General features: G+C 38.9%; 1 protein-coding gene across 2 annotated transcripts in view; it reads left to right on the top strand.

Moving 5' to 3' along the window:
- The window catches only part of DOCK8 (dedicator of cytokinesis 8), a 173,383-nt gene that overhangs the window by 119,704 nt on the left and 40,451 nt on the right, over positions 1 to 13,228 (top strand). For both annotated transcript variants that reach the window (XM_081502767.1, XM_081502760.1), the window contains exons 27-29: positions 340 to 495; positions 2,297 to 2,436; positions 9,802 to 9,971. In XM_081502767.1, the coding sequence (XP_081358893.1) occupies positions 340 to 495; positions 2,297 to 2,436; positions 9,802 to 9,971 (466 nt within the window). The remainder of the gene's footprint in view (positions 1 to 339; positions 496 to 2,296; positions 2,437 to 9,801; positions 9,972 to 13,228) is intronic.

Here is a 13,228-nt window from a genome sequence, read left to right as displayed (position 1 = left end):
CAAGTTCAGTCCCTGGGTCAGGAAGATCCCTTGAAGTAGGAAGTGGCAACCCACTCCAGTATTCTTGCTTGGGAAATTCCATTATCAGAGGAGCCTGGAAGGCTACAGTCTATGGGGTTGCTAAAGAGTCAGACATGACTTAGTGACTAAACAATGACAGTGGATGAAAACTTCCTGGACCTTCCTATAACGCAGAGTTTTCCATCTGTTGCCCTGTCCCACTCATTTTTATTCCATTGACTGCTGTAATCTGGGGAGAAAGGATAATTTTGTGTCTGTCAACCTCAACTCCATTCACCATTGAGAAAAACCTCTTTTCTCTCCTCATTTTCTGACCAGCTGTCAGCCAAGCTCAACAACCTTCCAACGCTCATTTCCATGAGGCTGGAGTTCCTGAGAATTCTCTGCAGCCATGAGCATTACCTCAATCTGAACCTCTTCTTTATGAATGCAGATGCCGCTCCAGCATCTCCCTGTCCCTCCATATCTTCCCAGGTAATCAGCTAACTGGAAAGTGTTTAAGCTATTTCGTTGAATTATCTTGGCTTAGTCATTTATTCCTATGCAGGTTGTTTTTCTTAATTAGCAGAAAAATTGAGTTATTCAAACCAGGTCAGTTGATCCAGATACACATATGTATGCTACCCAAAGTTATTCCATCTAACTAATCATTTACAAGCTACGTGATTGTTTTCTGTCTAGGCTCAAGGGTCCCTGCTGAGGCCAGCTAGAGCACGAAATCTATATGCACTATGAAAAATGTCTAATTCATAGAAAAATCACAGATCTCTTTTGCTGACAGTCTTTACTTTAGCTTGACAGTCTCCTTTGCTCACTTCCCTTTTCCTAAACCTTAGCACCGTAAATTTATGAAATTACAGTTAGTTTCCTTTATATTGATTCCCAAATGATCTAGTAGTAGTTTTTAACATGGATACTGTATTATATCTTTGAATGATCCTAGAACTTTCTGCTAATTCTGATATAGAATGAAATTAAGTACAAAATGATTCCACTTTGAATCATATTCTCAAAAATTTAGCTCTTGAAACACTAAAAATATCTCCTTGTAAAATAATCAAATGGTCTGTTTTATAGAGTATATTTCTAAAAATTCTTCTTCTTAATCAGCACAGAAGCGTAACACTTGTATTAATATTTAGAGATGAGGCTTTGATGGCGTGGCCAGTCTTTTTTTGTAGAACAATATTATACAGGTTAGGTTTGGTGAGATTTCACAGGATGTTAAGAGATATTTTGCAAATATAGAATTCTGAAGACAAATCCATTTTAGAAACCCTGTGTTAAAAGGTTTCTTTGCAATAGGCGATTCAAGACTCTCTAACTTGTTTATATAAATTACAATGCCCCTGGAGTGGCAGAGGAAGTAGGAGGTGAATGATAAGCAGTGCTTCCCAAAATGACTGGACTCTGGAAATCTTTTTTTTTCCTCCTTCAATTTGGGGGACTGGTGTCCTCTAGAAAAACTTCATAAAGTACTGCTGTTTAATAGTCACATTCCTTATATAGGGAACAAATCAGTAGCTCAGAATAGCAGGCAAGATTTCTTCTTTTTAGGTTTTCTTTCAGATGCATTTTCTTTGATACTAGCACAAAGGAGGAGGCTTATCTTAATAATTCTTCTAAAAATCTTAGCTATTCATGCCAGATGACATTCAGATTCAGATGTGCACCACGTGACCATCTTCCTGTGAACTGGGGAAGAGCTGACTTACAAGCAGCTGTTCCACACCTGCCAGCTCTGCCTCTCGTCCTCCCCCATACTCCCCTTCTGACCGCCTCCAGACTGGAAAGGCTGTCTAGAGACATTTGGAGCCTCTTAGTGACGTATGAAGTACGCCCTAAGATAAGAACACAGGTATTGGCCACAACTGGTAAATGTGACACTTCCCTGCCTGATGCTGCTTCTGGTTTCCAGGCCAGCAAAATTGAGGCAGTGTAGGTAAATCATATTCAGAAGTGTAAACAGGAACCTTAAATAAAGGTGGCAGTCTGTTATGGAGGAATCACCAGCTCAAAGCCATAACATGGGGTAGAATCCCCATTTCCCTATCCAGATGTGATCCTAGGATTTTAGTCTTCTTCGCTAGTTAAGCGGAGTGGACACTCTTAAGTCTCAGTTTCTTCATCTGACATGTGGGGACGTGAGCAGTAACTGCTTCACTGCATTGCGGCTACAGAGCCTGGCTGGTAGCATGTGCTTGATGCATCCTAGCCGTCGTGGTGTTAATTTCAGTTCTTCTTACTCAGAAAACTGCCCCTTACATTTCTATAGAACTCCAGCTCCTGCTCCAGTTTCCAGGACCAGAAGATTGCTAACATGTTCGACCTGACACCGGAGTACCGCCAGCAGCACTTCCTCACCGGGCTTCTCTTCACCGAGCTGGCCGCCGCCCTGGATGCTGAAGGGGAAGGGTATGTCTCAAACATTTATAATGGAACAGAAAGCAAAAAACCAGGATGCTCCTTACTAAATTTTTGCACTCCGATGTCTCTTCCTTGGTGAAAAACTCCACCATTCACCAGTTCCAAGGAATAGAAGCAGCCACGTTTTGAGAAAGTGGTGCCAATAGGAACGTGGAAAGGGATGAGGGATGGAGGGTAATCATAAAATAGCTCTTTTCAACCACTTATTCATTAAGAGGAAGTTACCAATTCTACCAGGGCCTCCAGTGGCTCAGACTGTAAAGAATCTGCCTGCAGTGCAGGAGGCCCAGTTCCACCCTTGGGTCAGTAAGATCCCCTGGAGAAGGAAATGATCCCCTGGAGAAGGGAATGGCAACCCACTCCAGTATTCTTGCCTGGAGAATCCCATGGACAGAGGAGCCTGGCGGGCTATAGTCCATGGGGTCCCAAAGAATCGGACATGACTGAGCAGCACAACTAAGCGACTAACACTTTCATTTTACCACTTCTACTAGGTTTCCCCGGGATGCTTGGTTAGTGAGCTGCTTAGAAACAAAGCTGTTTGTAAGGTGTACCTTGGGTGACCTGTATGCACAGAGGCAGCAGCCAGATGCCACTTGGCTCACTGCTAACAGGGGCTCAAATCCAAGGAATGTTAGGATTGGAAAATGATTTAGATTAAGCCCTTTTAGTGTTCAGATTAGGCCCATGGAATTGAAGGAACTTGCCCAAAGTTACACAGCAGACTCAAGTCTGGAGACCATAATCTCCAGAGTCCCTCCCAAGGGCCCACCCTCTTGTACCGTGTTAGCTCTCTGCCTGAAAACCTACTCCTACAATGCCTACCTTCTTCCTCCCTCTGTTCAAGAAGTTTCTGAAATAAAACATGCTGATTAATGGCAGCATTACTGTATGTTATAGATTCTTGTCTAATTCGAGATTCTGATTTTCTCAAAGTATTTATAATTTTGTGACAAAAATAGGACATCTCTGTATGAAACAATTATAAGAGCACAAGTTTATGTAACTTCAATAACAAATGTGTCCCAAATACTTTGTCCATACTGATAATGCCTAAGGGATGGTAGGTCTCTGTCTCCCAGCAGGTCATTGTGGGAAGTCTGATGTTCTCAGCTCTGAATTCTGTCTCCTTCCAGAAATTCAGGCACCAAGTATATCCTTAGCTTTGTTTTCCAAGGCTTCAATTTCATCAAACTCCTCCCAGTTTTCTCAGTAGAGAAACTGAGCTAACATGAATTTCCACATCAACACAAAGTGCTTTGACACATATGCTGAGAATGTGCTGAGAAGGAGGCTTGTACAGAAAGAAAATTGCCTTCACACACACACACACGTATGCATACTTTGTCTTAATTGTCCTTTGATAACAGAGATTTCCATGATTTCTGAAAGCATAATACTCTTTAGTATCTACATGAGTGGTGGTCTCTATTTTCCATTTCTCTTCCAGTGAAATGTCTAAGGAACCAGGCTTTGCATCTGTTTTGATTCCTCATAAGATTGTTGCTGTTATTTTACTAGCAAGAGAGTAGAGTATGTTCAGAGATAATCATGTAATTATGTTTAATCAGGTAGGTCCATTTTTTCAAACACATACACACACATACACACACACATACACACGGTACCTCTTCTACCCCCCAAAGGGTAACTAATTAAGAGTGTCACTCCTTTGGCAAAACAATAATTCCTGATTGTTGGGTTGTCAGTTACTCTCCTGGAGAGTCATTAAAAATACCATCATGGACTTTATATGTGAGCAGAAGTCTCAGAAACAATTTATTTTCTGACAATACATCCTTTTGATCAGTTCTTCCTTTGGCTGCCAAAGCAATTAATAGTCTCACCAACACCCACCCATCTGAGGCACAGGGCCAGTGGAACACATCTCAACAGCTGAACTCCTGAAAGGAGCCATAGCTCTAGATTCTAAGGGATCGCTGTGGAACCCTTCTTACCTGAGGGTGTCCACAAACATCCATACGTCACTAAATCCATAGTGGTTTTCAAGCATGTGTAAACTATCTAGCATCTTTGTGCTGTGCTACCAAATGTTTAAAGAAGAATTAATTCCAATCCTTCACATTTTTCCAAAAAATAGAAAAAGGACACATCCAACTCATTCTATGAAGCCAGCATTACCTTGATGGCAAAGCAGATAAAGATATCACAAGAAAACTGCAGACCAATATGAATATAGATGTAAATATCCTCAATAAAATATTGGCAGACTGAACTAAACAACATATATTAAAAGGTTATATACCAAGGCTAAGTAGGATTTATTCTAGGAATGCAAGATTGGTGTAGCATCTGAAAATCAATTGATATAATAAAGGACAAAAACCCCACTAAGTCATCTCAATGGAAGAATAAAAAGCGTCTGACAAAATATAGTACCTCTGGAAAAACACGTCACAAACTCTGTAGGAATATGTGAGAATTTCCTCAACCTGATAAAGGCATCTATGAAAAACCCACAGCTAATATCATACTTATTGGTGAAAGATTGAGTACTTTCCTTACAAGGTCAGGAGCAAGACAAAAATGTCCACTCTTTCGTCTTCTATTCAACATTTTACTGGAAGTTCTACCCATGGAAGTTAAATAAGAAAATGAAATAAAAGGCATCCATATTGGAAAGGAAGAAGTAAAGCTGTCTCTGTTCACAGGTGACATGATTTGTGTATAGAAAATCCTAAAGTTCCCACTAAAAAAGCTATTAAAGGTAATAAATGAGTTCAGCAAGGTTGCAGGATACAAGATCAATATACAAAAATTAATTGTATTTCTATACTCCTTCCGTGAACAATATAAAATTTTAAAAAATATTCCACTTAAAGTAGCATCAAAAGAATAAAATTCTTAGGAATAAATTTAACAGAAGAAGTTTAAGACTTGTTCACTGAAAACTGCAAAACCCTTTAGAAAGAAATAGATCTAAATAAATGGAGAGACATGACATATTCATGGATCATAAAATTTAATATTGTTAAGATGGCAATACTCTCCAAATTGATGTACAAATTCAGTACAGTACCTCTGAACATTCCAGCTGGCCCTTACAGAAATTGACAAGCTGATACTAAAATACATTGGAAAATTCAAGGGACTCCAATATAACCAAAACAATCTTGAAAAAAAAGAACAAAACTGGAAAACTCACACATCCCACTTCAAAACTTGATACAAAGCAAAATTAGTCAAGACTGTGTGGTTCTGATCTAAAGATAGATGTATAAATTAATGAAATTTAATTGAGTCTAGAAATGAATCCTTACATTTATAGTCAAATGATTTTTCAGTGAGAGTGCAAAACAATCAGTGGTGAAAGAATAGTGTTTTCAAGAGATGGCACTGGGAAAACTGGATATCCACATTCAAAAGAAGGAAATTGGACCCCTATCTCATACCATATACAAAAGTTAAAGTGTATCAAAGACCTAAATGTAAGTGTTAAAACCATAAAACTCTTAGATGAAATCACAAGGGTAATCTACAAGAAATTTGATCAGGTAATGTTTTCTTAGATCTAACATCAAAAATAAACCCAGCAAAAGAGAAAAAGAGGTAAGTTAGACTCCACTAAAATTAAAACCTCTGTCCTTTAGAGGAAATCATTAAGAAAGTAAAAAGACAGCAAGCAGAATAGGAGAAAACATTTGCAAATCATTGATCTAATAAGAGATTTGTATCTAAAATACATTTTTTATGTCTTACAGCTCAATAATAAAAGAACAAATAACTCAATTTTTTAAAGAGCAAAGGATCAGAACAGACATTTTTCCAATGAAAGTATGACCAATAAGCCCATGAAAAGGCTTACATAAGTTCAGTTCAGTTCAGTCGTTCAGTCGTGTCCGACTCTCCGCGACCCCATGAATCGTAGCACGCCAGGCCTCTCCGTCCATCACCAACTCCCGGAGTCCACCCAAACCCATGTCCATCGAGTCGGTTATGCCATCCAGCCATCTCATCCTCTGTCGTCCCCTTCTCCTTCCGCCCCCAATCCTACCCAGCATTAGGGTCTTTTCCAATGTGTCAACCCTTTGCATGAGGTGGCCAAAGTATTGGAGCTTCAGCTTCAACATCAGACCTTCCAATGAACACCCAGGATTGATTTCTTTTAGGATGGATTGATTGGGCCTCCTTGCAGTCCAAGGGACTCTCAAAAGTCTTCTCCAACACCACAGTTCAAAAGCATCAATTCTTTGGCGCTCAGCTTTCTTCACCGTCCAACTCTCACATCCATATGTGACCACTGGAAAAACCATAGCCTTGACTAGACGGACTTTTGTTGGCAAAGTAATGTCTCTGCTTTTAAATATGCTATCTAGGTTGGCCATAACCTTCCTTCCGAGGAGTAAGCGTCTTTTAATTTCATGGCTGCAATCACCATCAGCAGTGATTCTGGAGCCCCAAAAAATAAAGCCTGACACTGTTTCCACTGTTTCCCCATCTATTTCCCATGAAATGATGGGACCAGATGCCATGATCTTAGTTTTCTGAACGTTGAGCTTTAAGCCAACTTTTTCACTCTCCTCTTTCACCTTCATCAAGAGGCTCTTTAGTTCTTCCTCACTTTCTGCCATAAGGGTGGTGTCATCCGCATATCTGAGGTTATTGATATTTCTCCCAGCAATCTTGATTCCAGCTTGTGTTTCCTCCAGCCCAGTGTTTCTCATGATGTACTCTGCATATAAGTTAAATAAGCAGGGTGACAATATACAGCCTTGATGTACTCCTTTTCCTGTTTGGAACCAGTCTGTTGTTCCATGTCCAGTTCTATCTGTTGCTTCCTGACCTGCATACAGGTTTCTCAAGAGGCAGGTCAGATGGTCTGGTATTCCCATGTCTTTCAGAATTTTCCACAGTTTATTGTGATCCACACAGTCAAAGGCTTTGGCATAGTCAATAAAGCAGAAATAGATGTTTTTCTGGAACTCTCTTGCTTTTTCGATGATCCAGCGGATATTGGCAATTTGATCTCTGGTTCCTCTGCCTTTTCTAAAACCAGCTTGAACATCTGGAAGTTTACGGTTCACGTATTGCTGAAGCCTGGCTTGGAGAATTTTGAGCATTACTTTACTAGCATGTGAGATGAGTGCAATTGTGCGGTAGTTTGAGCATTCTTTGGCATTGCCTTTCTTTGGGATTGGAACGAAGACTGACCTTTTCCAGTCCTGTGGCCACTGCTGAGTTTTCCAATTTTGCTGGCATATCGAGTGCAGCACTTTCACAGCATCACCTTTGAGGATTTGAAATAGCTCAACTGGAATTCCATCACCTCCACTAGCTTTGTTCGTAGTGATACTTTCTAAGGCCCACTTGACTTCACATTCCAGGATGTCTGGCTCTAGGTGAGTGATCACACCATCGTGATTATCTGGGTCGTGAAGATCTTTTTTGTACAGTTCTTCTGTGTATTCTTGCCACCTCTTCTTAATATCTTCTGCTTCTGTTAGGTCCATACCATTTCTGTCCTTTATCAAACCTATCTTTGCATGAAATGTTCCTTTGGTATCTCTAATTTTCTTGAAGAGATCTCTAGTCTTTCCCAATCTGTTGTTTTCCTCTATTTCTTTGCACTGATCGCTGAGGAAGGCTTTCTTATCTCTCCTTGCTATTCTTTGGAACTCTGCATTCAGATGGGAATATCTTTCCTTTTCTCCTTTGCTTTTCGCTTCTCTTCTCTTCCCAGCTATCTGTAAGGCCTCCTCAGACAGCCATTTTGCTTTTTTGCATTTCTTTTCCGTGGGGATTTTCTTGATCCCTGTCTCCTGTACAATGTCACGAACCTCTGTCCATAGTTCGTCAGGCACTCTGTCTGTCACGTCTAGTCCTTTAAATCTATTTGTCACTTCCACTGTATACTCATAAGGGATTTGATCTAGGTCATACCTGAATGGTCTAGTGGTTTTCCCTACTTTCTTTAATTTAAGTCTGAATTTGGCAATAAGCAGTTCATGATCCGAGCCACAGACTGCTCCCAGTCTTGTTTTTGCTGACTGTATAGAGCTTCTCCATCTTTGGCTGCAAAGAATATAATCAATCTGATTTCGGTGTTGACCATCTGGATAACATAAAGGATAACATAATTATCCATCAGGGAATTGTATATCAAAACCAGTTAAATACTCCTCTGTCTTTGTTCCTTTGGGCTGCTCTAACAAAAATATCTTAGATTAGGTGGCTTATAAACCACAGAAATTTATTTTTCACAGTTCTGGAGACTGAGAATTCAAAGTCAAGGAGCTGACAGATTTAGTGTCTGGTGAGGACTCACTCCCTAGTTCACAGATGGGCATCTTCTTGCTGTGTTCCCCTGTGGCAGAAAGGGGCAAGTGAGATCTCTGCAGTCTCTTTTATAAAGGCACTAATCCCATTCATGAGGGCTCTGATGCCATGACCTAAACCACCCCTACAAAGGCCCCACCTCCAAGCACTATCACATAAGGAGTTAGGTTTCAACATATGAGTTTGAGGGGAGCAGATCACAAACTCAGTTCATAGCACCTGGCTCTAATACAGAAGACATAATAATAAATGTTGGCAAAGAGAAGATAGAACTGCTGGTGGGAATGTAAAATGATGTAGTTCCTCTAAAGATTAAATATAGAGTTGCCATTTGATCCTATAATTCTACCCTGTGGTAGATGTCTAAGAGAAATAAAAAACCTATACCTACATAAAAACTTATACAAATATTCATAGCAGTGTTCATAATTCATCGTAGCCAAAAAGTAGAAACAACCCAAATGTCCATCAGTTGATGAATACATAAATAAAATGTAGCTCAGCTGGTAAAGAATCCACCTGCAATACAGGAGATCCCAGTTCGATTCCTAGGTCAGGAAGATCCACTGGAGAAGGGATAGGCTACCTACTCCAGTATTCTTGGGCTTCCCTGGTGACTCAGATGATAAAGAACATGCCTGCAATGCAGGATAACTGGGCTTGATCCCTGAGTTGGGAAGATCCCCTGGAGCCAGGAATGGCTACCCACTCCAGTATTCTGGTCTGGAGAATTCCGTGGACTGTATAGTCCATGGGGTCACAAAGAGTTGGACATGATTAAGTGACTTTCACTTTCACTAAATAAAATGTGACAGGTCTATATGGTAGAATATTATTCAGTGATTAAAAAGGGGTGAAGTACTGATTCTACAACATGATGAACTTTAAACATTGTGCTAACAGCAGGCCCAGGACTAGACCACAAGCAGTTTGTCTCTGGATTCTGTACACCTCTACCTACTTTGCTTGGTTTTCATATCATCACCTCATTGTTTAGGAACATTCTGGTCAACCTTGCTTCACTATAGCCTTTGGCTTTTTGTGTTGTGCTAACAGGATCAGCAAAGTACAAAGGAAAGCTGTCAGTGCCATCCACAGCCTGCTGAGTTCTCACGACCTGGACCCACGTTGTGTTAAACCAGAGGTGAAGGTCAAAGTTGCTGCCCTCTACCTGCCTTTGGTTGGTATCATTTTGGATGCTTTGCCACAGCTCTATGACTTTACAGGTAATGATGCCTTCTGTTTCCTTCTTTGGATTGATGGGGGTTCCTGCCAGATTCACCACTAAAATGAGGTTTCCATTGCTGGCTCCACTGCTGATACGCTAGTGTGAGCCATTCCCACTACCACTGCTCTCCAAACCTTTTTAAACATAGGCCCTGATAAGTGTATTTTTTAAGCACTTGTATATGTTTTTTTTTTAATTGTTTGCTCATTCATTCATCCATTGGTCTGTTGGTACATGAACACTAAAGACCGTACACCACAAAGGATGAGAAAATAACAGAATTACTGCTTTTGGTGATCTGTGGTCTGATGTCTTGAAATAAAATATTCCTTCTCTTTTATTTTATGAGCACTTAAGGAAAGAAGCAGACTCAAATGAGTCTAAACATTTGTACCATGCAAAAAAAATAATAATAATCATGTTGTCTGACACTATTAGGAAATGCTGCCATGGCAGAGGAATTTTGCCTTTGGCACTAAAAAGCTCATTAAGGTTGGAATTCAGTATCTCCCACTTGGCCACCAGAGGAAAGAATTTATTGTTAAAAGGCACCTCCTGAGTTTATTTGCATGTTACAGTGTGGATTAGGGAATGTAGACAAACAAAACTACCCTCAGTCAAAAAGAACATCTTATCTGAGACTTGAGAAAGACAATCCCATCTGCCTGTCCTCCCCCTAACACACACACACACACACACACACACACACACACAGTGCTGACCACTTCAGGGTGCTTTTTGCTTTTCCCTCAGCGAAGGGAAGTTCTTAGAAATTACCGTGCTATTCTTCTAACTGAAGAATGCTTAAGTGTAGAATCCTTGTAAGGAATCATGCTTGGAACCTTAGAACTATCATGTTTTCCTGCTGCCTCCAAAAGCAAAATGTCCTGTGTGACAATTATTTCTAAACTCCTTGTGGTGACAATCATTTAACTCATAAAATGAGAGGGAAAATGGGGAAGGAAGTTACGGAAGCTATCTTAGCCCACCAGATGAGCTGGCTGCAGGGTAAGATGCACAGAGCTTCCTGTAGCTGTGCCTGAGTAAAGGGCAAACAGAGAAGATAGTTGTCTTCAGAATTTAAAGGTGCAATTCAGAGCATGGCTTTGTAGATCCCTTGTAGAATTTTGCATGGACATTTCAAGGAAGTTTCATTTGAGAATCTGTTATTTGTTTGTTCCCAAAGCAGGGAATCATGTTAACACACATTATCCAAAATTTCATTGTTGATTAAAATTTTCCAAATCAGTCACTTGGGATCATAACTTTTTAGCACTTGTTTGTTTTTTTTTGGTTCCCAGTGCATATGAAAGTTATGCTTCCTCAATATTGTAGTCTATTAAGCATACAGTAGTATTATATCCTTTTAAAGTAAAAGCCTTATTTTTTTTGTTTTTTTCAATCTTAGTTATTTAATTGAAGGAAAATTGCTTTACAATATTGTGCTGGCCTCTGCCATACAGCAGCATGAATCAGCCATAGGTATACATATATCCCCTCCCTTTTAACCTCCCTCCCACCTCCCACCCCTTCCCACCCTTCTAGAGCACTTGGTCTTTTAAATCTCAATGATTTCTTTATGTATGCACTGAGCTTTATAGTCATGATGTAGCTAACAAGTGGGAAAACAATGTAAATATTCTATTATTAAAGATAATATAGTACATTTATTAGATATGAAATCTTTTGATTGATAAACTAAGAGTATAATATTAAAAAAAAATACAACAGAATTCAAATTCCAGCCCATTTATTACTATATGTGACCTTTGGAAATTTCCTCAACCTTTTAATGCCTTCCCTTCCTTTCCTCTGCTGTAAAAATGTGATAGCAATGCCTGTATCTTAGGGTTGTGATAAAGAGGAAATGAGAGAACTTCTATGAAAGCATCTTGGCAGCAAATGTTTCTATCCTTCTCTCCTCTCTTTTTCTTGTAACCATGAGCCTATGCACATTTAGGAAAAATGAGAACGTATCCTCAAAGTAATCCTGATAATGTTATCAGGTCTTGAATAATTGCCACATGCTCTTGATTTCACTGTGTGCTTAAAAATTCTATTGACTTAAGAACAATAGTGAATTATTATTTTTTAAAAAATTGAGTTCTGTTTTTACAAGTTTGGCAGGTGAAAATTTGTTCACATGGCTATTTTTCTGAAAAATTGAAAGTCAAAAAACTATAATGTTGACAGGTCTATAAAATTATGAGTTTCTAATAGATCAGTCGTACATGTTTTAACACATTTTCCTCAGAACTACTTAAACAAATACTGTCTATGTGAAATTGATCATGGTCTTAAAAATAAACCTTTTAAATGGTGGGTCCCTATTTTGTTTGCATACATCTATACCTATGTATAAATATAAGTATATTACATGAGTATAATAAATTAACATTTATTTCAGACATTCAAAATCTAATAAATTATTGCTGAATTTGTAGTAATGGCATATTACTCTATAAGGTACTTATTTAATTCTGTAATTTTATAATCCTTTCTATTTGGCCATTATTTGAAATACATAAATGAAGTAAAAATACCATATTATAGAAAAGTATTATGAAAGCTTTGAAATTTTTTGTTTTCACAGTTTGAAAACTTAATTTCTAGCCTAATATTGTGCTGGACATTTTGTCTCTTTTATTAGACTGCCTGCTTTTCACTATAGATGGTAACAGATAAATAGTGCTAAATGTCAGGTTTTAAATTACTATGCTGAAATCCCTCTACTACTAAGCATATTCCCAGAGAAAACTGTAATTCAAAAACATACATGCACCCTAATGTTCACAGCAGCACTGTTTACAATAGCCAGGACATGGAAGCAGCCTAGATGTCCATCAGCAGAGGAATGGATAAAGAAGATGTAGTACATATGTAAATGGACTATTACTTTGCCATAAAAAGGAATGAAATTGAGTCACTTGCAGAGATGTGGATGAGCCTAGAGACTGTCATACAGAGTGAATTAAGTCAGAAAGAGAAAAACAAATACCGTATATTAAAACATATGTGTGGAATCTAGAAAAAATGGTATAATTGATCCTATTTGCAAGGCAGAAATAGAGATACAGACATAGGGAACAGATGTATGGGTGCCAAGTGAGAAAAGGAGGGGTGGACTTTTTACTGTCTCCATAGTTTTGCCTTTCCATATGGTCTTCTTTCACTTAGTAATATGCATTTAAGTTTCTTCCATGATTTTTCATGGCTTAATAGCTCATTTCTTTTTAGCACTGAATAATAGTTTAT

Source organism: Giraffa tippelskirchi, chromosome 1 (genome assembly GCF_054371585.1).
Source record: "Giraffa tippelskirchi isolate mGirTip1 chromosome 1, T2T-mGirTip1v1.2.pri, whole genome shotgun sequence".
Taxonomy (NCBI): Eukaryota; Metazoa; Chordata; class Mammalia; order Artiodactyla; family Giraffidae; genus Giraffa; species Giraffa tippelskirchi.
This window is presented reverse-complemented; position numbering and strand designations above follow the sequence as displayed.